The 25,078-nt window shown below is 42.0% G+C and overlaps 1 protein-coding gene across 2 annotated transcripts in view; it reads left to right on the forward strand.

The window, feature by feature from the left end:
- The window catches only part of LOC132887168 (NACHT, LRR and PYD domains-containing protein 12-like), a 102,347-nt gene that overhangs the window by 54,366 nt on the left and 22,903 nt on the right, over window positions 1-25,078 (forward strand). Inside the window, exon 3 of one of the 2 annotated variants that reach the window (XM_060922637.1) lies at window positions 9,324-9,497. The exons of the other annotated variant lie outside the window; for it this stretch is intronic. Within the exon in view, the coding sequence (XP_060778620.1) occupies window positions 9,324-9,497 (174 nt within the window). The remainder of the gene's footprint in view (window positions 1-9,323; window positions 9,498-25,078) is intronic. 2 annotated transcript variants of the gene reach the window in all.

Consider the following 25,078-nt stretch of genomic DNA (forward strand, 5'->3'; position numbering starts at 1 on the left):
AGAGCAGCTTGAAGGTCCGTTGGATCGATGTAATCAGACATGCTCTTACTTTTTTACTTACTTTCTTACTTCCCGGGCTGGCATGTACAGTATATGACATATGTATGACGTAAACGCGTACCCGACGTGAGCAGATCTGAGCAGAGTTTGGCGTATTGGGTAGTTTAGACGGATATGCAACGGGGGCTGTTTTTAAACTTATCCACTCTGGAAGGCGTTTTCAATTTTTTCCGTTTTTCAGCCTCGGAAACGCCATCCCCATGTAAACAAAAGGCACTTCCGATAAAATATTTAGTCGTTTTTACCCGACAGCGTCCTCGTGTAAACGGGCCCTGAGAGAGAGAGTAGTGTGTGTGTGTGAGAGAGAGAGAGAGAGAGAGAGGTGTGTGTGTGTGTGTGTGTGAGAGAGAGAGCGAGAGAGAGAGTTGTGTGTGTGTGTGTGTCTGAGAGAGAGAGTAGTGTGTGTGTGAGAGCGAGAGAGAGAGTACTGTGTGTGTGAGAGAGAGTAGTGTGTATGTGTGTGTGTGTGAGCGAGAGAGTAGTGTGTGTGTGAGAGAGAGAGTAGTGTGTGTGTGTGTGTGTGTGTGTGTGTGTGTGTGTGTGTGTGTGTGTGTGTGAGAGAGCGAGAGAGAGTACTGTGTGTGTGTGTGAGAGAGAGAGAGAGTAGTGTGTGTGTGTGTGTGTGTGAGTGTGTGTGAGTGTGTGAGAGCGAGAGAGAGTACTGTGTGTGAGAGAGAGAGTACTGTGTGTGTGAGAGAGAGAGAGTAGTGTGTGTGTGTGTGTGTGTGTGAGAGAGAGCGAGAGAGAGAGCAGTGTGTGTGTGTGAGAGTAGTGTGTGTGTGTGTGAGAGAGAGAGAGTAGTATGTGTGTGTGTGTGTGTGTGTGTGTGTGTGTGTGTGTGTGTGTGTGTGTGTGTGTGTGTGTGTGAGTGTGTGTGTGTGAGAGAGAGAGTAGTGCGTGTGTGAGAGAGAGAGTACTGTGTGTGTGTGAGAGTAGTGTGTGTGTGTGTGTGTGTGTGTGTGTGTGTGTGAGAGAGAGAGTAGTGCGTGTGTGTGTGTGTGTGTGAGAGAGAGCGAGAGAGAGAGTAGTGTGTGTGTGTGGGAAAGAGAGTAGTGTGTGGGTGGGGGGGGGAGTAGTGTGTGTGTGTGAGAGAGAGCGAGAGAGAGAGTACTGTGTGTGTGTGTGGGAGAGAGAGTACTGTGTGTGTGGGGGGGGGGAGAGTAGTGTGTGTGTGTGTGAGAGAGAGCGAGAGAGAGAGTACTGTGTGTGTGTGTGTGTGTGTGTGTGTGTGTGTGTGTGTGTGTGAGAGAGAGTAGTGTGTGTGTGTGTGTGTGTGTGTGTGTGTGAGAGAGAGAGTACTGTGTGTGAGAGAGTACTGTGTGTGAGAGAGAGAGAGTACTGTGTGTGTGTGAGAGAGAGAGTACTGTGTGTGTGTGTGAGAGTAGTGTGTGTGTGTGTGTGTGAGAGAGAGTAGTATGTGTGTGTGTGTGTGTGTGTGTGTGTGTGTGTGTGTGTGTGTGTGTGTGTGTGTGTGTGTGAGAGAGCGAGAGAGAGAGTAGTGTGTGTGTGTGTGAGAGTAGTGTGTGTGTGTGTGTGTGTGTGTGAGAGAGAGAGTAGTATGTGTGTGTGTGTGTGTGAGAGAGAGAGCGAGAGAGAGAGTACTGTGTGTGTGTGTGAGAGAGAGAGAGAGAGAGTGTAGTGTGTGTGTTTGAGAGAGAGAGAGAGTAGTGTGTGTGTGTGTGTGTGTGTGTGTGTGTGTGAGAGCGAGAGAGAGAGTAGTGTGTGTGTGTGTGTGTGTGTGTGTGTGTGTGTGTGTGTGTGTGTGTGTGTGTCTGAGAGAGAGAGTAGTGTGTGTGTGTGTGTGAGAGAGAGAGAGAGAGAGAGAGAGGTGTGTGTGTGTGTGCGGGAGAGAGAGTACTGTGTGTATGAGAGAGAGAGAGTAGTGTGTGTGTGTGTGTGTGTGTGAGAGAGAGAGTGTACTGTGTGTGTGTGTATGTGAGACAGAGAGAGAGAGAATTTTTGAATTTCAAAACACCTTTATTTCAAACATTAACATATATACAACAGCACTACCAGATCATTTCTGGCAAGTAAATAAATACAAAAAACCCACAAAATAACAAACAAAAATGTGATACAAGAGTTTTAGTTAGAGGATCCAACCCTCAAAAAATGTGCAAATAGCAGCTTTTCATCCTCGACTGTTCACACTGCGCCATTGTAACACCATGTTTGTTTAAAAGATTCAAGGTTGGACATTGCCTTATAAAAACGAAAATCAATTAAAATACGAGATCGCACTAAAGTTGAGAAAACCAATACCACATCCTCACTAGAAGCTTGCTCCGCCTTGTTTCTCCGGCTAACATATATTGCCATCTTAGCTTGTCCAAGCAAAAAAATTAACAATTGGCACTTCAGACGTTGTTTCTGTACATATTCACATCACATTATCTGTAGCCGCTTTATCCTTCTACAGGGTCGCAGGCAAGCTGGAGCCTATCCCAGCTGACTACGGGCGAAAGGCGGGGTACACCCTGGACAAGTCGCCAGGTCATCACAGGGCTGACACACAGACACAGACAACCATTCACACTCACATTCACACCTACGGTCAATGTAGAGTCACCAGTTAACCTAACCTGCATGTCTTTTGGACTGTGGGGGAAACCGGAGCACCCGGAGGAAACCCACGCGGACACGGGGAGAACATGCAAACTCCACACAGAAAGGCCCTCGCCAGCCCCGGGGCTCGAACCCAGGACCTTCTTGCTGTGAGGCGACAGCGCTAACCACTACACCACCGTGCCGCCTCTGTACATATTTAAAACCAAAAATAAAAGTCTCCATTGAAAAATATTCAGAAAAATAAACAAATAGCATACGCAAAACAGCAAATAAAGGTCTGAGCCTCACACAATGCGTAAAAGCATGGAAAACTGTTTCCCTTAAAAAACAATATGGGCGCTCTTGGCCTACAGCTGGATTTAAAACAGAAATAAAAGCATTAACTGCGACAGCACCATGTAAAATACGCCATTGCAGATCCCCGGTTTTCTTAGGTAATGGTGACGTGTAAAATGCTCTCCACTGTGGTTTGACAGCTTCCCCTGTCTGCAAAACCATACGCCAGGGAGGATCTGTTTTTTTTTATCTAGAATTTTCTTATTAAAAGATTTAACACAGATTTTGTATAAGGCTTTACCACTGGCAGAGTAAAGTGTAGAATGCCACACTTTCACATTGCAAATAAACACCTGTACAATCCATAAGGTTAGGGGACAGCATAAAATTTGGAAAGGGATCATTGTTGACTGGATGACACAAACCTCTGGAATCGTCTACCAGCAACCCTAACTCTCCAGTTGTTAGTAAAGTCCGCCACTTTCGAAGCAGAAAACTAACTACACGAATGGATCTCACCCCCAAATGATCTGCCACTCTTTCACAGTTCTGCAACTCTGGACCAGCTCACTTAATTAAATCATTGAGAGTTGTGACTCCAGATTTGAGGAGATTAAAATTTAGAGCAGAAAAACACTTTTCACCCATTACATCAAAAATTGAGCCATTGATCAGGGGCTCCTTTAAAAACCAATGTAAAGAACGAGAACTGAGCCCCCTTTTCACTGTTACAAAAGACCATACTTTAAAAAGATTACGATAAAACACTGGGAGTCGACTAAGGTTCATCTTCTGAGGATCCATCCAAAATAAAGTTCTGTCCATCCCCAAACCCTCAAAAGTCTGTAAAATAGCACAAGCCACTGACTTCCAGCCAGAGTCCACTGGCCCTGTAAGAAGCCGTTGTACAAACTGGAGACGAAAAGCCGCCGTTCTGCTCTGTAGGTGAATAAGTCCATGTCCGCCTTCTTCTTTAGGTAGATATAACACATTTTGTGGTACCCAGTGTAGCTTGTCCCAAAAAAAGTTGACCAGAATCAACTGGATCTTTGACAGGAGTTGCATTGGGGGATCCACACACACTAACCGATGCCAGAGAGAAGATGGTACCAAGTTATTTATAATTAAAACGCCCTCTATAGGACATTTTATTCAGTAAGAACCTCCATTTGTCCAGACGGCCCTTTATTTTTTCAATAGTGCCTTCAAAGTTTTTTTGTATGGAGGCTTCATCTCCAAGAAAAACTCCAAGATATTTAAAATCTTTCCTGATCCAGCTTAAGCTATCTGGGAGACTAGGCTCTCCATCTGACCACTTCCCAGTTAGCACAGCTACACTCTTAGCCCAGTTAACTTTGGCCGAAGAGAAAGATCTAAAATCTTCAAAAATTTTAAGCATTGTGTCAATATCCTTCTGGTCTCTAACCAACACAGCAATGTCATCTGCATATGCTGACACTTGAAAATTATTACCACAAAAAGGAAAGGTCACACCACTTAATTCCTTTCTTAAACTTATTAAAAGTGGCTCTACTGCAAGACTATACAGCATGCCGAATAAGGCACAACCTTGTCTAATGCCCCTATGAACTTTAAAAGGAGCACACGTCACCATTAACCTTCAGTATGCTTTCAACGTCACTGTATAGAACTCTTATCTTTCCAATAAAAAGGGGACTAAAACCAAAGGCTGCCAGGACACTCCACAAATAGTTGTGTTAAACTCTATCAAAAGCCTTTTCTTGGTCTATAAACACTAGACCAAACTCTAAATTTAAAAGTTGACTAATGTCAAAAGCATCTCTGACAAAAGAGATATTATTATGAATTAATCTACCTGGCACACAGTAGGTCTGGTCAGGGTGGATGACCTGTTCCAACACATCACTCAGTCTATTTGCCAAAGTTTTTGAGAGCAATTTGTATTCTGTACAAAGTAACGAGACAGGCCTCCAGGACTTTGTCACTTAGGTCCCCTTTTTTTGGCAGCAAAGTGAGTACCGCTCTCTGGCAACTCAGTGGCAGCTTCCCCTTAGCTAGGCTGTCACTGAGAACAGCCAGGATGTCTTCACCCATTTCTGGCCAAAAAGACCTGTAAAACTCAGCAGGAAGACCATCTAGCCCTGGTGCTTTACCACTCTCCATACCTTGAAGGGCTCTCTGCAGTTCCTCTTCCAAGGTCTGCATTGGCCTCTGTGGACACCTGGGGTAAGTTGCCAAGGAAGACATTGTCAACAGCCTGGTCCTGTAGTACCTCACTTTGGTACAGCTCCTCAAAAAAACAGACTGCTCTCTTACATATATCTGCATGATCAGACAGAAGTAATCCATCCTTAGAGCGTAAAGCATGGATACATATTGTTTGTCCATTCTTTTTTTCTAGATTAAAGAAGAATTTTGATGGTGCATCCATCAATTCTGCACTTTGAAAGCGAGACCTGACCAGAGCTCCCTGTGCTGTAACTCCTAGCAAGTCAGCCAGGAGATTCTTTTTGCACCTAAATTTTTCAGCATAGGTCTGATTTCCTGTGTTCTGAATTAACTCCTGGAGCTCAATAATTTCTTTTTCTAGGTTTTTCATAGAGCGAGTTATGTCGCCTGTGACATTGACAGTATACTCTTGACAGAATTGCTTTATCTGCACTTTGCCAAAATCCCACCACTGCTGCAAAGATTGGAAGAAAGATTTTTTGGTTTTAAAATCGTTCCAAAAGTGTCTAAAAACATCTTTAAAATTACCATCAGACAATAAATTAGTATTAAAATGCCAATATGCACTTTTTGGCTTAACAAAGTTTAAAAACAAGAAGCAAACAACTAAACTATGGTCTGAAAAACCAACCGGAACAATTAGGGGAGAGCGGGGTAAGATGAGCCACTTTTTACATTTTTCATCATAACTACATGTTAAAGCCATTTTTACTTCCAGTCTACACACCATACCAAATTTCAAAGTGTACTGTTACTATCTGAGCAAAAAATAATTGATAAGCTCTTATGGTTAGAGTGATATTACCTCTTGAAAAAAAAAAGTCAAGTGGCTCAACTTACCCCATGCACGGGGTAAGATGAGCCACTGTGTGGGGTAAATTGAGCCAACACAAAACATGTTAGGTTAACAAAGTAAACAACTTTTATTATTAGAAATGCAATCAATGAATCAAGTCAAGTCAATCAAGTGGGGGATAGGGCCGTTGCATAGAGAAGGGGAGATGAAGAAAGAGGTGATAGAACGAGATGGGATAGGGAGGGATAGATAGATGGATAGAGAGAGAGATATGCGTAGATAGATAGAAAGAGGGATGGTTAGCAAGGGAATGAGAGATATACTATATTATAGAAATTACTAAAACAGTAGAACAGTGCCAAAAAAATCTTATTTCTTTCAGTAGGTTAAAACATTGCTAAAACATGCAGCAATCATTCCATCAGTCATTCATTTCATCGTTATTCAATGTTCCAAGCATTCAAATTGCAAGGGAACACCATTTGCCTCTCCCTCCGTGCTGTCCCCCCAACAGTAAAGGGGCGGGGCAATTTTTTCACAATATCCTGTCTTGACAGGACAGCCTCATCTTTCTCTTTGAAGACAAAGGTTGGCTTTCTTGCAGAGCCATGGCATGACCGGCTTCTTTTGAGAAATCTTGCCTCTATTTCAAAGACATCCAATTTGATTATCTGGCCAATGAAGAAATGCACTTTCACCAACTTGGTATAACCTGTCTCTACCTCTCCATTCTTTATCTTTTCAATGAACCTAGTCAGAGTCATCCTGTCCAAATGCATATCCCTCGCCACAGCCCAAATAGGCCTGCCTTTCCTGGCTTCCTCTGCGGCTCTCTCCAAAACTGCACGGGACTGCGCGGCCCTGTCTGTTTTTCTTTTGTATGAGCGTGGCATCATGCACACCTGTAATAACAGAAGGCATTATTTTATTTATTAAAAACCTTTTAAACATATTATTTACATTAACATGTTATTTATTTGTTTGTTTATTTGTTGTTGTTGTTGTTGTTGTCATATATGACCAGTAAATGTGAAAACTTAAGTGTCATCCATATTGGGTAAGCTCAGCCACCAATGGGGTAAGTTGAGCCAGTGGCTCAACTTGCCCCACATCTAATGGCTCATCTTACCCCGTGGCCACCGTTTTGTAGAAAAATGCTAATAAAGGGGATTAGGCTAATCAAAATTATTTTTATTAGCATTCGTATCATAGTTTAGAAAGCCACTAACTTAACCCTAATGTGTCTAAATATTATTCTACTTTTGTCTTCTCTAAATCATCTTCACTGTGGACAAACATGGAATTGACTTAGAAAGCACAAAAACACATTTTTATAAATATCTCCCTCACCAAGTTTGACATGTGGTGCTCCTCTCCACAAGTGTAAGTAAATGGTCCCGCCCCCCTTTGAATGTGGTCACATGGTCACATTTGTTTACTGTTTCTTAGAAACAGGGGGTGGCTCATCTTACCCCCTGGCTCATCTTACCCCACTCTCCCCTAAGCAGTTTCTAAAACAACTAAGTTGGTGTTTAAAACCATAAAACCTATCCAATCTTACTAGAGACAGTTGATTATTATAGGAGTGACTCCATGTGTACTGCCTTTGCGTACCATGGAAGTTCCTCCAAATGTCAGTAAGGTCATTAGAATTCATTAATTCAGTGAGGCGTCTACATGAGGCCATGTGTGGCTCTATGTGATTCCTGTCTATTACTTTCTCCGTACAGTTGAAGTCCCCTCCCAAAAGTAAAATCTCCTCAGGATCACAACCATGCAAAACAGTGTCTAAATCATTTAAGAACAACATTCTCTCAAAAGGCAAAGTAGGTAAATACACACAAACAAAGACCAAAAAAAAATTTCAAATTTGGTTCTGACTTTTAAAAGCCTACCCTTTAAAATCTCCTCAACCTCATAGGAAATAGGAGTGAAGGTTCTGGAAAATAAAATGGCAACCCCACCACTAATTGAAGTGTTGTGGCTTAACAGTGCAAGTCCATCAAACTCTCTTACCCAGTCAACTTCATTGATTGTGTCGGAATGAGTTTCTTGAACAAAAACAACATCAAACCTTTTTTGTTTTATTATCTCAAACAATGTTGCTCTCTTAATTCCTTCTCTGGCCCCATTTATATTTAGAGAAGCAACCCGGATTTCCTTCATAAATAAAATAAATAAAAGAAACAACTGTGTATACATCATGATGAAACAAAAGGAAATTAAGCTTTGTCACCACTATCATTCATTAGAACATTAAGCTTAGTTAGAATTTTCTTAAGGCGGTAAACCTCCTGTTCAGTAAAACAATTCTCACTCAAGAAAGACCTTGTTTTCATTATAAACTGTTCTACGTCTGGGAAGAAATCATCCACACGCACATTTCTAGCATGCTTTGTCTCTTTCAGAAACAACTTAATGTCATCCACACTATAGATGTGACTGGTAAAGCCACTCTGGCGTAAGCTGTAATTCACACTACAGTCGGAGAAATCACTTTCATTTTCAGCATCACTTGAAGTGGCAGTAAGAGTTTTGTTCTTTTTGGCTTTCTTTTTAACAACGTCCTGTTTTCTCTTTGGTGGAACTTTAAAAACATTCTCTTCTGAATCTATAAGCATTTCCAATCAATTCCCACTCCCCGTTAAACAAGATCATTCGCCATTTCGACATCTCTGAGAAACAGGACAACCGTATTATTCATGCGGGCTGCTGATAAAATATTGTCATGTCCGACAAGTTCTCCGACAGCTAAACCACAAACTTCCACGCTGGCAGTCGATACAATTCTAACTGCATGACGCCGCGTAAGTTGATCAAGATTACTACCCACACCTGGGACAGCCATACTTCCAGCACAGAGGTGGAGGCAGACGTCCCAGTAAACAAAACCCAAACAACCCTCTGTGTTAATTTTACTATATCAAGTAGCCCGATGTTAAAGCACTACGATTAAGGTGTTTAATTTTAAAGATAGAAAAGTTAGAGAAAAGTTAGAAAAACATACGCTCCTGGCCCAAAGGCCACTGCTCCACCCACACACACATGCGCACATAGAGAGAGAGAGAGAGTACTGTGTGTGTGTGTGTGAGAGAGAGAGAGTACTGTGTGTGTTTAGTTTGTAGAAACTTGAACACAGATCAGAGTGGAGTGTTTGTCGGCTGCTCGCTCTCACACGTGTGTGTTCTGTCCATGAGCTAATGGTGTGATAATAAATTGTAGCTGAGAGATTGTGGAGTGCAGAAAGACGTCGCTGCTCCTGTAAATGTGCTGATGTGGCGTCCTGTCCTCTGATTTCTGTGTGTGAGAGAAACACACTCACATTTCTGTTCCATGCTAAAGTTTAGCTGGATTATGGCTGTGTTTGTGTGTTTGAGATCAGTGTTCTGATATTTCATCATTTCTCTTCCAGTCTGCGTGGGTGTAATCTGACAGAGGAAAGCTGTAGAGTTCTGTCCTCAGTTCTCAGCTCAAACTCCTCCAGACTGAGAGAACTGAACCTGAGTATCAATAACCTGCAGGATTCAGGAGTGAAGCTGCTCTCTGCTGGACTGGAGAATCCACACTGTACACTGGAGATACTGAGGTACACACACACACACACACACACACACACACACACACACACACACACACACACACACACACACACACACAGAAACAAACCTCTGGTACTTTTACAGGAGATGGTTTAACTTTTTACACTAACAGGTTATTAAACCAACCTTTTGACACACGTGAACACACCACCTGTACTCAGGTCCACTCCAAACCCCCAGAAATCAGAGGTGTGTGTGTGAGCAGAGAATGATACACACCAACTGTTTTACTGTCTGTTTGAAACTCAACACACAACTTTGTGTTCAGTTCAAATAATTACATCATATTTTTCCCAAAATCTTGACCTCCAGCAGTAAAACAACCCCAATAAGAAGTGTCCATCAAACCCCACCCTCACAAACTCCTGACCAATCAGAGAACTCCCTCATGGACAGTGTCTTGCAAAAGTATTCATCCCCCTTGGTGTTTGTCCTGTTTTGTCACATTAAAAGCTGGAATTAAAATGGATTTTTGGAGCGTTAGCACCATTTGATTTACACAACATGCCAACCACTTTAAAGGTGAAAATTGTTTTATTGTGGCACAAACAAAAATCACGGTGAAAGCAAAAAAAACACACACACAAAAGTCAGTCCCTTGTAGAGCCACCTTTTGCTGCAATTTCAGCTGCAAGTCTCTTAGGGAATGTCTCGATTAGCTTAGCACAGGGGTTCTCAACCTTTTCTGCTTCGAGGCCCACCTATTCATACTTGTACCCAGTCGGGGCTCATTAAAAAAAGATCCCCAATTATTTTGGCTCATCTATTCTATTAGAATCTAATAATCTCCTGTAAAGTGTATTAATGGGATGCAACATCACTCCCTGTTACAGATGGGAGCCCAGGAATTAAATCAGTCCAATAAAAGCTGTTTTTAATTGTAGCTGTTGTATTTAAAACTGTATGGATGTGCCAGAAGCCAAACCATGCATGCAGTTCATTCTCAGCCAAAAGGGATTAATGATCCAAAAGTGGAGTCTGGTCCATTAACATACAATAGGAACTTATTGCCATGTTTGTGTTCAGCAAACGAGCAAGTTATTAAACTCAAGAAGTGGATATAGAAACCACTCAGTGGGATTTGATCCTTACACATTAACAAAGAAGGAATTTTACTTTGAAAGAAAAGTTTACTTGCTAAATTTGACATTCATAGAATAATCAACTTATCTTTATATAAAGTCATTCATTCATTATGAGTTGGAAAATTATCCATCCGTTAAGTTCCCCAGTATCTCAGACTCCCTGGTGCTGCAGACATCGTTCTACATGCACACACAGATGAAAACCTGGAAGATCATGGAGGAGAACAAATTTTTATATGTGGCTGGGTTAAAGATTTGGGGATCAGAGCACTACAAGATAAATCCTGTATCATTTTTGCCCGGGTAAGGAGAAATTTCTGGGCTTTTTGTCCGTGTCTTTTTTAAGCCTGTCACGATAACAAATTTTGTTGGACGATATATTGTCTCAGAAATTATTGTGATAAACAATATTATTGTTGACGTCTTGTCAAGACAATTTTATGCCACTAGTAAAATAATAATGATCATGCAAATACACCCTTTCATAGAACAGTAAACTTTAATTAAGTCAACTTATTCAATTCAACAGTGGAATGTTAAAAATATATAAATATAAATCAATAACCTAAAGAAATAAAACAACAATCAAACAAAACCACTCACAACAAAAACAATAAATAAAATACAATCTATGGCTCTTACAAATTGCACTTAAGTAAATATTAACTTGGCACAGGGTAATAAAAAGACATTCTTTTCTTCACAGGCAACATTCTGCCAATCCAGTTTCTCAAAGATTAGTACCCAGATAAAAAGTGCAAAGTAACAATGTATTGCCAGCTGTCATTTGGATAAAAGTAACAACAATTAGAACGAGATAACATGTAGGCAAGGGCGTAGGTTTGGTATTAACATTGGTGGGGACATAAACCCAGTGCCAACCCCCAGTGGCACCAACTTCAGGTCAACATTAGAGGGTCACAATATTTTTCTCCATTGTGTTCCACCAAAAGAGTCTCCATCGTCTCTCCAAAGGCCAGACTTTTAACATTTGAAGTTCAGAACTGTAGTAATTAATGAATAATAATAATAATAATAATAATATGCATTTATTTGATTAATTGCAAATCTTGCATGTGATGATTAACTCATTCTACCAGTTTGCAAATGCGTTTTACAAGCGAATAACATCTTGACTGTCGGGAGGGTGTATGCTCCTTTCCCTCATAAATGGAAGTAAAACACATCCGGAGCCTTAAACACTGCGTTCCATGAGGCTGGCAGGGGGAGTCGGCTCTCTTCTGTGGGATCTGTAACGAGTTTTAGAATGCTAGTTTAAGCTGATATGTGATTGATCTAACGGTAAAACAGCACGAGGGCTCGAGAACTTTTTTGACATGTTGAAAGGTTACAGTTTTACTTGGCAACAGAATGTATCTGAATTCTGATTGGTTGTTGTATCTGAATTCTGATTGGTTGTTGTTATATTATTGCCCTTTTGTTGTCTTCTTGAGCCCAGAGCAGAGAGGGGAGGAGGGAGGGAGTGACAGGGTTCTACAGAGAAGTTTTTAGCCTCCACTTTCAAATGAACCGCCTCGAAAACCAATCAGTTCAGCGGAATAGTACTCGGTATGTGACGTTTTCAAAAGAGAGGCGGAGTAACTAAAAATTTCTGATCCAGAAGGCGGAGGCTGTTCTGTACGGAAGCGTATTAGGGCCACTTGGAGAAAATCTTTTTTTCTAAATTCCGAGATTAAAAGTCGGAAATTTAAAAAAAAAACTCGAAATTCCGAGATTAAAAGTCGAAATTTTCGAGAAAAAAAGTCGAAATTTTCGAGATTAAAAGTCGAAATTTTCGAGATTAAAAGTCGAAATCTTCAAGAAAAAAAAGTCGAAATCTTCGAGATTAAAAGTCGAAATCTTCGAGATTAAAAGTCGAAATCTTCGAGATTAAAAGTCAAAATTATGACATACAAAGAACGCATGCTCTAACTGTTGCCATGGCAACGAATGGCCACCGGAAAGGGAAGTCGTGGAAAGTGGCTGCCAACCGGCCTGGCCCTGAACATGTGAACTTAGCGACGTTGACTCTGAATGCAAGACACAAGGGATGCAGTTGAAAGGTAAGATTATCATTCTGTTCTGTTTGATGTTACATTGCGGATATGGTTAAGGGTACGCAATATCAATTAGGATCAGAAGTGACACTTACTACCATGCAGGCTGCATGCTACAACCACAAGGCGTACTGCTAGTTTAGAAACCTGGACATGACACGACCCTTAGTAGCCGATCATGTCCGAGTGCTAAACGTTTGTGCGTACAGTGAAACGACACACTTGGTGTCCGTATAATGACTGCAGAAACCCATTTCATCTAGCTAGTATTGCTAATATTATGCTAACGCCACTACAGTAGGCCTAAGCCTCGTCTGTAGAGCAGAAGGGTTTCCAAGTCACCTCTAATATTTCAATCTAGAGACATCAAACATATAATTTGCCTCGGCAGGCTAGATGAATAATTCCACTTGTACCTACCTGAAGTGTCATGAGTCCAGGAGTTAAATTCCTATTAAACGTTTTCTGGTGAGATTAGCCCACTGAATTGTTTTCGTTTTGGATTAATTGGCTATGAAAGTAGTTTAATCAAGGAAGATAACGTTAGCCTAAATTTGGGCTCAGCATGGGATGACTTTTAATGTTATCAGGGAAACCTGTGGGGATAAGATGGAACAGGCATATCTGTCCATACAATGTGATAGTAAAATATTGTGATTTCTACAGAAAGTATCTCATGTGAACGTTCTGTTATGACTTTTCTCAGTTTAACGCACTGATTTTCATATTTTCCTGTATGAAGTAGTGTTATCACACATGAAAATTAAATACATGATGTCAGAAGCACTTTGCAAATATTATCTGGTGCTACTCAAATTCTTCAGTGTTATAATTTAATGCACTTGATCTGAAAATTAATAATGTATATATTTATTGTAGATTGATTCCAGCATCATAAACCTAATGACAGATGACCAGCTAAGGGAATATCTGTCTTCCTATGGTGACCGACTGGCTGTTTTTGGATACTGCAGACGGAAGGAAAAAGAACCCAGAAGTCACAAGTCAAAGGTCTTTGAGCGGCTTAAAGCAAAGATTGCAGGGAAAAAAGCTGATCGTGTGTCTGAGAGTGAGTGTCAAACCACAGCAAGAAATGCTCAGAAGAATGAGAGAAAAATTGAATTGGGATGGTTGCATTTTAGGAAAGGGGAATTGGTGCAGGTACGAACCAAAAAAGGAGGTGGAACCAGAAAAATGAGTGTTCAGAAGGAAAGTAAAAAATCAGACTTGATTGATAAAGCTGTACAGTTGTTTTTTCCAGGTGGAAGAAATGCAGAGGGGAAGCTTGATGATTTTGACTGAGTTAACTGACTTTCAGCAGCATTCACTAGATGTTAGTGTCACCGCCTTGTTGACCACTTTTTTTTTTGTATTTTGAGTTTACACACTTTAAGTGGCATGAACTTTAAGTGGTATGCTGCAGAGAATTGTGAATACCTGTTGTGTGCTTTAAGGACAACAAAATGCCTTCTAATAATGGATTAGGCCTACTGTTGTTTTGTCTGCCTGGGAAGAGTTATTATCAGCAGAAAATTCCAGTTATCTTTATAAATAATTTCAGATGAGATGTCATGGATTTTAGTCGGAATTACCAATGTATGACTACTTGTTTACATTTCTCATGGCAACCACTGTTTTACTCCATACAGTTCCTGTTTATAAAAAAAAATCTTACTTTTGAAGGCTTCCTTCTGTAAAGATTTTAAGGTGGCATTACAGTTCCAATGAAATTATATAGTTTTGCATTCTTTGTATTGTGATCTTTTAAATATCTGAATAAATAATTCAGTTAAAACTTGTTAGGATTTTGCATTTTTATTCATATTTGCAAATGTTGAATGGTAGAACAAAATAACTTGACTGCTAATACATTTGATGTGAAAATAAGAAGCTACATCTTTTAAAGCAGGTATTACAAGTAAAAAAAACATTTTAATTGGCAATCGGTTAAACTGCAATATTTCAAATTGTGAATAAAATGGGCAAAGGAAAAAACAAAAAGACATCTCTGAAATGGCCTGTGCCTGTTGAGGTGTCCACGACCATGGCAACCTTGACATCATGTGTATGTGTATCTTGTTGTGGATGTTACGGGATGCTTGAATACAGTACTATCTCATCTTACAACAGGTGACAAGACCGCGTCCAATAAAATTAATGATTTACACCAAGATCATTGTTTATCAGCTGTCTGAGTGTGAGATACAGGTTAACTGTTTCAAACACATTTGTTAATGACAGATTATGCTCTGACATTAGGTCCACACAAATGTGAAACACATCACACGGAAAGTCTTTGAACATACACTCTTCAAGGCAGACTTCAACTTTCTCCAGGTCCACATTCTGCAAATAGTCTCTGCCTCCGTACAGTTGAGGGACTGCATGTAATATGGAGGGACGTCCATGAGGTGAACGAGAGTTGTGGACTTGATGGACTCTGTGGTCATTCCAAGTCGATACAACCCCATCAACTTCTTCCTAGAGATCAGACATAATATTCAGTATATAAATTCTGTATTACAGTTTCAGTAACAGTATCCTGATTATTTAAGATGGAGTGGTTGAAATGGTTTCATCTGGGTGGGAGAGGGGGTGGGCACAATACAAACAAACCAGGAGCAGGGGTGTTGAAGTGGGAGGCAAAGTGGGATTCATTATCCAGGACCCAGTAGTAGGGGCCCTGGGCTAGGGATGGGATGGTTTTTTAGGCCGAGGCACTATTGTGTAATGCCATGTGTAACAAATTCTCAGATCAAGTGCATTAAATTATAACACTGAAGAATTTGAGTAGCACCAGATAATATTTGCAAAGTGCTTCTGACATCATGTATTTAATTTTCATGTGTGATAACACTACTTCATACAGGAAAATATGAAAATCAGTGCATTAAACTGAGAAAGGTCATAACAGAGCATTCACATATGATACTTTCTGTAGAAATCACAATATTTTACTATCACATTGTATGGACAGATATGCCTGTTCCATCTTATCCCCACAGGCTTCCCTGATAACATCAAAAGTCATCCCATGCTGAACCCAAATTTAGGCTAACGTTATCTTCCTTGATTAAACTACTTTCATAGCCAATTAATCCAAAACGAAAACAATTCAGTGGGCTAATCTCACCAGAAAACGTTTAATAGGAATTTAACTCCTGGACTCATGACACTTCAGGTAGGTACAAGTGGAATTATTCATCTAGCCTGCCGAGGCAAATTATATGTTTGATGTCTCTAGATTGAAATATTAGAGGTGACTTGGAAACCCTTCTGCTCTACAGACGAGGCTTAGGCCTACTGTAGTGGCGTTAGCATAATATTAGCAATACTAGCTAGATGAAACGGGTTTCTGCAGTCATTATACGGACACCAAGTGTGTCGTTTCACTGTACGCACAAACGTTTAGCACTCGGACATGATCGGCTACTAAGGGTAGTGTCATGTCCAGGTTTCTAAACTAGCAGTACGCCTTGTGGTTGTAGTACGCCTTGTGGCCTGCATGGTAGTAAGTGTCACTTCTGATCCTAATTGATATTGCGTACCCTTAACCATATCCGCAATGCAATGTCACATCAAACAGAACAGAATGATAATCTTACCTTTCAACTGCATCCCTTGTGTCTTGCATTCAGAGTCAACGTCGCTAAATTCACATGTTCAGGGCCAGGCCGGTTGGCAGCCACTTTCCACGACTTCCTTTTCCGGTGGCCATTCGTTGCCATGGCAGCAGTTAGAGCATGCGTTCTTTGTATGTCATAATTTCGACTTTTTTTCTCGAAAATTTCAACTTTTAATCTCGAAGATTTCGACTTTTTTTCTCGAAAATTTCGACTTTTTTTCTCGAAAATTTCGACTTTTTTTCTCTAAAATTTCGACTTTTAATCTCGGAATTTTCGAGTTTTTTCTTGAAATTTCCGACTTTTAATCTCGGAATTTAGAAAAAAATATTTTCTCCAAGTGGCCCTAATACGCTTCCGTACGCTTCCGTAGTTCTGCTTATTACGTGAAAATGTTCAATTTGATTAAAAGGTGTCTGGGCCTCGAACAATGTCCACATCACCATCAGGTTGTTGTTGTTGTTGTTTACATGGGTCATGTTACCCGAACTCGGTCAGGGCTCTGCAGGTCTTAACTGAAGCGCTTCAGATTCAGGGTTAGCGGGCTGCTAAAGTTTACAGGCACTTCACAAGCAAGACTCGGTGCAATATTAGCCAACATTAGCACAATCTGATATGATTTAATAATGTCTTTGTGACCTTAATGAACACCGGTTGTTGTCGGTATCAAGTGTAGGTGCATTGGTAATTATTAAGTGATCAATCTCATTAAATCAGTCTCATTAAATCTGAAGGTTAATAATTAAATTGAATCAATCCCATTGAATCGTTTAATTTGAATCAATTAAATTGAATCATACCATTGAATCAGTCTCATTGAATCGTTTAAAGTGAATCACTTAAAGTGAATCATACGATTGATTTTGGTGCTTAATAATAAATTACCAAACAGCTAAATTATGGTATATTCCAAATTATTATGATCACTTACTGTATTACATAACTTATATGCACCCTTTTTAGAATTCTTTGGAGACTGGGCAACTTCAGAAATATTGGAACACAAATAAATACACACAGTTTCAATAATAAATGAATTTATTATAACAAAGATAAAAATGGATAATAGCAGATGGAATCATTATATACAAATATGATATGGTGTGTGTGTGTGTGTGAGAACAAAAGATTAGCTTTGTGTGCTAATTAAGATGTGTTTGTGTGTGTCAGGCCTGGTGAGGTCTAGCTTGGTTGCTAGCTAAGACAAAGGAATGTTATCTAAGTAAAACAAGGAGCTAGCACGTGTTGCTAATGTGTGCTTGTGTGTGGCCTGTGTGTGTGAAAGGCCGTATGGCCTGAGCAGAAGGCTAGCATGGATTACTATCTAAGGTGTGTTTGTGTGTGGGGGGGAGGACTGCCACGTGTTAGAGACAAAAGATTAGCTCTGTGTAGCTAACTCCACATGTGTTTGTGGGGGAGGAGTTGACCACATGGTTAGGCCTATGGCCTAGCAAAAGAAAGAAGCTAGCGTGGGATGCTAACTGAGGCGTGGTTGACCACATGGTGAGGCCTAGACTAGCTTTATGTTGCTAAGTAGACAAAAGAATTAGCCATGTGGCTAGCTAAGGCCCAAGGACCCTCCCTCGTGGAGTTAAAACAAAAGGTGTGTATGTGAGTGTGGGGGGAGGACCGCCACGTGTTCCCTTGAGACAATACCCTTAGCCCTGGAGGCTAATGGGACAAAAGAATTAGCCGTAGGCTAATTTCACTAGCTTATAACAATACTGAATTCACTGAAATCTTCATGCGATCAAGATACGTGTAATAAGAGAATTAAGTATGTTAGTAAGGAATAAGGAAGCATGCACAGCCTATCTATTAAAACAATTGAGAGATTAAAAATATAACAATCATCAATTCGACAAGCTGTGTGTCTAACAGTGTAAACAAAATGTTCCTGAGTTTAAATTCACACTAGTTCAATAAAAGCAAATTCCTAAGACTAGGTTTATTTATTATACCCAAAAATGCCAAGTCTTACTTCCATACTTCGCTTCTACGCGAGATTATGAGAAGATGTCCCAAGACTTTTGGAGCTTTCACCGTTGTGGAGATCTCCGTGAAGCACGGGGGATTTCCTTGAAGAGGCTGAGTTCACAGGAGCCCGTAGAGACTTCTGTAGAAACAAAGAATTCTTGGTCCGACGCTTCGTAGCTCGTGGGAACCAAATCTTTGTAGAACAATGTGCACAGCACTTCAGTTAAGAAAAAGAAAGGGTCCAGCTGCTTTCCTATAACTTTGAATTAAACTGCTTGGGCGGCAGTCGTGACGTCACTTCTAATACGAATAAACCGGTTATAACTCATCTCATTATCTGTAGCTGCTTTATCCTGTTCTACAGGGTTGCAGGCAAGCTGGAGCCTATCCCAGCTGACTACGGGCGAGAGGCGGGGTACACCCTGGACAAGTCGCCAGGCCATCACAGGGCTGACACATAGACACAGACAACCATTCACACTCACATTCACACCTACGGTCAATTTAGAGTCACCAGTTAACCTAACCTGCATGTCTTTGGACTGTGGGGGAAACCGGAGCACCCGGAGGAAACCCACGCGGACACGGGGAGAACATGCAAACTCCGCACAGAAAGGCCCTCGCCGGCCACGGGGCTCAAACCCAGGACCTTCTTGCTGTGAGGCGACAGCGCTAACCACTACACCACCGTGCCGCCCCACCAGTTATAACTCGACTGAGTTAAAAAATCGCGCGACTCTGGAGTCTACCTTGGCCAAGGGTAAGAAAGAAATTGCGCTAAATCGTGGATCTTGCAAGAAAGAGGTCTTTCTGGGTTTGCTCGGCAGAGCGAGCCTCTTTGTGTCCGCAGACCGCTGGTCCCGAGACGGAAAGAGGAAGAGCGGAAGTTTGTTCCGTTATTTATGCCTTCATGGAGGACGTGATGTTGGTGATCCCGCCCTGGCGTGACGCAGGTCAACGCAGAAGTGGGCTGATGGGAAATGTAGTTTCTTAACGAGACGGGCTGTATGTACCTACAATCCCCCTTTTGGTCTCAGGGGTATGATGGAGCCGTAGCACTGAGAGCACAGTACCGTACAGTCCACATGTCCGTAGTCCTTGAGGTAGCCTTGCTCTGCACAGTCCATGGTGTCCTGTGAAAACTGTGTAAACTCATGAGTTCCAGTAAGACAGTTGGAGGCAGAGGCATTTTGGGCATATCATCAGGCTGTAGGCATTTTGGGCATATAATCACTCTAGCTAACTTGGTCAAAATCACATCTAAAAAAAAATAAACATGAAATATATATACTTCATTTCCTATGCATAAAAAAAACAAGAAAAGAGAAGAAATGAAGGAAGAAAAGAAGTGTTAGTGTTTGGGTTGGCAAACCTAATCTTCTAGAAAGGTGTAATTGCAGTGGGTGGTCTGGCCAGAAAGCATGCGCTACTGCGGCTAAAGCTGTCAGGGACGCAGACCATCTTATCCAGCTTGGCGTGTAGTGTTATGTATGGGTTGCCTGGGCAGACCCAGTGGATGTCTTTAGTGGAGGTGCACATCTCTAAGTCTTGTGGATTCACAAAAATGAGGATAGCACTGCCAAGACTATATGTCAGGTGTATTTGCGATGAATACACACTAGTAATAATAGCGGATTTTAGTATTTTATCTACCATGTTATACCGAAGGGTTATTACTTTATTGGGTTGGTGAGTCTGACTGGGAATGTCAGTGTACGCTTATGGGTGAGTGATGCGTACAAGCTAGGTGGACAGGATGGGCCTAGCTATCGTCCACCCCCTTTTGGAGTGAGGACTGTTCAAAAGGTTTGATTCGATTACTATGGACCCATCGATATGAGAGCGTTTGATTAGGCCTGGATGTCCTAATGCGATACGCGACGGCGTATCGCATTAGGATCGAAAGGTCTCGACCAGGGTGGTAGGAACTTCTCTGAGATTCGGGCGTAGTAGGCCTTTTGTCCTTCTACGCTCGAATTGAGATTCTTTTGGGCACATGTAAAGGTTGACTGTAGGTGGCGTCGTAGGTCGGCAACATGTTGATGTGCGGTGTATGCAATTGCGATGCTCATGTCCTCTGGTTTGTATAGGAGATGCGGTGGGAGAACCATCTCCCACCCAGTCATCATCCCAAAGGGTGTGACTTCAGTGGCGCAATGAGGGGTGGACCGAATGGCCCTTAGCACCAAGGGAAGTTTCACATCCCAATTTTTACCATGGTTTGTGACATACTTTTGCAGCATGCCCACAATGGTTTGAATGGCTCGTTCAACCTGACCAGAGAATTAAGGGTGGTACGCGATATGGAATTTTGCCTCGACGCCTAACACGTCCCACAGCGCAGCCATTACACCAGCAGTGAAATGGGTGCCTGTCTGAGTCGATGGATAGAGGGAGGTTTTTCAAAGAATTGTGGCCACTAGGGGGAATCGCAATGTCGGGTGTTTCGACACCAGACTCGGTGTGCAAAGACATGAACTGAAGTTCATCGGAAATTTGATCTCGCGTGGCGCTTGGTTGATCGGTGTTTGTACTAATCTCGTCACAACGGGTTTGTGCATGTTTTGTGGGATCCAACGACGGTGGGGTTTTGTTTTGTGTGAAGTTGACTAAGTTTATGTTGCAGGGCTTGGTTGGGATTGGGTCGCCTTGTGAGAGCCGTGTCTGAGAGATGGTGGCGAAGACTTTAGCGCATATGAGAGGTGCGTCTTGTGTGTTTGCCTTCGCCACCAGGGGGGGCCCTACATCCTGACCCTCACCTGCTGTTTCAGAGGGATCTCCTCCCCCTTTCACGAGATATACCTGTGGTTCCTTGCCTAGTCATGCCAGCGGGTAGCTTTTGTAATTTTTCTTGAGCTCTTTTGTTTTATCTGTTGAGGGGTCTGACCTCTCCTGTAACAGTTCTTTAATCTCAGCCAACTGGGCTTTTAAAGAGTCCAGCTCTGAGCGGAACTCACCAGGTTGGTCTGAGTCACTGTCTCGGTCACCTCTACCCTTACATGTGGAGCTACGGTCGGAGCACTCCTGCCATCTCTGGCCAGAGCAGGGATGACTGTCTTGCCGCCAACTGCTTTGTTCCTTATGACCATTCTCATCTGGTGAGCGGTTGCCATGGTCACTGTGGCCTTGCCATCGGTCTCTCCTGGCCTTACCTTGCCGATTCTCCCGCTCACCTTGGTGATGGCTCGGCAAGGGGTGGTCTGGACCGGGATTTTTCCAGGTGGGTCCCCCTTTTGGTGCTTCATCTCCTTTTAAGGCTAGCGGGGGCTTGTCCTCACCCTGGAGGCTAAGGACTCTGGGTTCATCATCGTTTCCGTTTGCGGTTTTAACAATGGTCTCCCAGGTCATTTGGGCTAGTTGCCTAGTTTCCCTCATCGAGTAGAAACCCTGTCAACACGCTAGTGTGACGTGAGTCCGCACGCTTGGGTGGAGGTTATGTAAGAAGAGGGATTTGAAGCCTCTATCTTCTTCCAAGCCTGGTGTGCTACTACCCTGGAAATAGGCAGTAGGTAGCCGTCTATAATATTCACGAGGTGCCTCAGACCGTTTTTGTTTGATTTGTATAGCACACAATGTCACGGAGGTTTCATCCGTGTACGGCGCATATTCTTCCCTCATGTAGTTGCGAAGTTTCGAGTAACTATCGCAAACGTTTGGGGGTAGAGTCTCTAAAAAGGCACGAACGCTGCTACTGGAGGTCTTCCAGATCAGTTTGAGTTTCTCTCGTGTTGTGGCTCTCGGTAGGTCTATCAGGCATCGGTCAATTTCTCGTAAATAATAATTTACATTAGTTCTTTTATTATCGGGATCGAATCGCTCGATATCTTGGGCAAGTAGGTCAATTTGCCGTATGCGGAGGGTTTGGTGCACGTCCTTGTGCGGCCTCCTTCACTCTCCTGAGTACTCACTATCTGAGCTACTCTGGAATCGCTCCCGTTTCGCACGAGATGCGTGGTCTGATTCATCCAAAGATGGATCAGGGATACTGTAGCGCACTGACCTGGGTGTGCTACGGGCCTGGGCTCGGAATGAGCGCAGGACGACTCCACCCTGGCTAAATGACGACGGAGTCGTGTAGCGTGTTGATGGAGCTTGGCAGGATGTCTGGTTCTCGACCAGGTAATCCACGGTGTCTGGCTCGGACGCCTCTTCCCGCTCTGAACTTCGGCGCATTGTTGGGGGTCTTTCACGCCCCACACGCCCTTCTTGGGGGGTCTGCTCCTTGGCAGCCCTTTTGGCGGCCTTTTCGGCTTTCTCTAGCCTTTCGGTGCAATCATCAAGGGAGTTCTTCAAGAGACTATGCTCCCTATATAAATCATTGACATCGGCTGCCAGCTCGGCGTTGCTGGTGGTCAGCCTGTCAACCTCTCCATGGAGGGATCTGATCTCTAGATCAGTATCCTGGAAGTATAAAAGGAATAGCTTACCTAGTGCCTCTTGGACACTAATCGTTGTTCTCTTTGGATCTCTCATATGTTTTATTGAGTTGATTATGTTAATTTGGCATTCACGCCTACTCATGTCCTTAATGCTTGCCCTTTCAGAGTCAGAGCAGTGAATGAGGTCTGCGATGACCTCAAAGAGAGACACGTCTTGAGCATTGTCTTCAATTTCTGAGACACGAGGGGATGCCATTTTGCTTAGGTTGGATATTGGACAATTAATGAATCAATGAGTTAACTTATTAATTAATTGTTATTAATTAATATTAACTATGTAATCAATTAATAAGGCTTGTTTGGAAATGCTCTCTCTTTTCCTAAGTTATGAATAGGTTATGAGTATTTGTGATATGGTTATCACGCTACTGTTAACTGTTTTAACACACCTGGGGATATACCTTAGCAGTTGCTTAAACAAACTGATGATTTATCTGTTATTGCAACAATATTCAAGAAGTCAACAAACCAGTAGCCTCACACGGGGCACCAATTTAACTGTAGGTGCATTGGGTAATTATTAAGTGATCAATCTCACTAAATCTGAAGATTAATCATTAAATTGAATCAGTCTCATTTGAATCGTTTAAATTGAATCATTTTCATTGAATCAGTCTCATATCATTAAATCAGTTATGGAATCAGTCTAATTAATTAATACCATTAATTAATACCATTAATTTTGGTGCTTAATAATAAATTACTAAACAGCTAAATTATGGTATATTCCAAATTATTATGATCACTTACTGTATTACATAAACCATAAGCACCTTTGAATTCTTTGGAGATTGGGCAACTTCAGAAATATTGGAACAAAAATAAATACACACAGTTTCAATAATAAATGAATTTATTATAACAAAGATAAAATGGATAATAGCAGATGGAATCATTATATACAAATATGATATGGTGTGTGTGTGTGTGTGTGTGTGTGTGTGTGTGTGTGTGTGTGTGTGTGTGTGTGTGAGAACAAAAGATTAGCTTTGTGTGCTAATTAAGATGTGTTTGTGTGTGTCAGGCCTGGTGAGGCCTAGCTTGGTTGCTAGCTAAGACAAAGGAATGTTATCTAAGTAAAACAAGGAGCTAGCACGTGTTGCTAATGTGTGCTTGTGTGTGGCCTGTGTGTGTGAAAGGCCGTATGGCCTGAGCAAAAGGCTAGCATGGATTGCTATCTAAGGTGTGTTTGTGTGTGTGGGGAGGACCGCCACGTGTTAGAGACAAAAGATTAGCTCTGTGTAGCTAACTCCACGTGTGTTTGTGGGGGAGGAGTTGACCACGTGGTTAGGCCTATGGCCTAGCAAAAGAAAGAAGCTAGCGTGGGATGCTAACTGAGGCATGGTTGACCACGTGGTGAGGCCTAGATTAGCTTTGTGTTGCTAAGTAGACAAAAGAATTAGCCATGTGGCTAGCTAAGGCCCAAGGACCCTCCCTCGTGGAGTTAAAACAAAAGGTGTGTATGTGAGTGTGGGGGGAGGACCGCCACGTGTTCCATTGAAACAATACCCTTAGCCCTGGAGGCTAATGGGACAAAAGAATTAGCCGTAGGCTAATTTCACTAACAATACTGAATCCACTGAAATCTTGATGCGATCAAGATACGTGTAATAAGAGAATTAAGTATGTTAGTAAGGAATAAGGAAGCATGCACAGCCTATCTATTAAAACAATTGAGAGATTAAAAATATAACAATCATCAATTCGACATGCTGCATGTCTAACAGTGTAAACAAAACGTTCCTGAGTTTAAATTCACACTAGTTCAATAAAAGCAAATTCCTAAGACTAGGTTTAATTATTATGCCCCAAAATGCCAAGTCTTACTTCCGTACTTCGCTCCTACGCGAGATTATGAGAAGATGTCCCGAGACTTTTGGAGCTTTCACCGTTGTGGAGATCTCCGTGAAGCACGGGGGATTTCCTTGAAGAGGCTGAGTTCACAGGAGCCCGTAGAGACTTCTGTAGAAACAAAGAATTCTTGGTCCGACGCTTCGTAGCTCATGGGAAGGAAATCTTTGTAGAACAATGTGCACAGTGCTTTAGTTAAGAAAAAGAAAGGGTCCAGCCGCTTTCCTATAACTTTGAATTAAACTGCTTGGGCGGCAGTCGTGACATCACTTCTAATACAAATAAACCGGGTATAACTCGACTGAGTTAAAAAATCGCGCGACTCTGGAGTCTACCTTGGCCAAGGGAAAGAAAGAAATCACGCAAAAATCGTGGATCTTGCAAGAAAGAGGCCTTTCTGGGTTTGCTCGGCAGAGCGAGCCTCTTTGTGTCTGCAGACCGCTGGTCCCGAGACGGAAAGAGGAAGAGCGGAAGTTTGTTCCGTTATTTATGCCTTCATGGAGGACGTGATGTTGGTGATCCCGCCCCGGCGTGAC

This window comes from Neoarius graeffei, chromosome 5 (genome assembly GCF_027579695.1).
Source record: "Neoarius graeffei isolate fNeoGra1 chromosome 5, fNeoGra1.pri, whole genome shotgun sequence".
In the NCBI taxonomy this organism is placed as follows: Eukaryota; Metazoa; Chordata; class Actinopteri; order Siluriformes; family Ariidae; genus Neoarius; species Neoarius graeffei.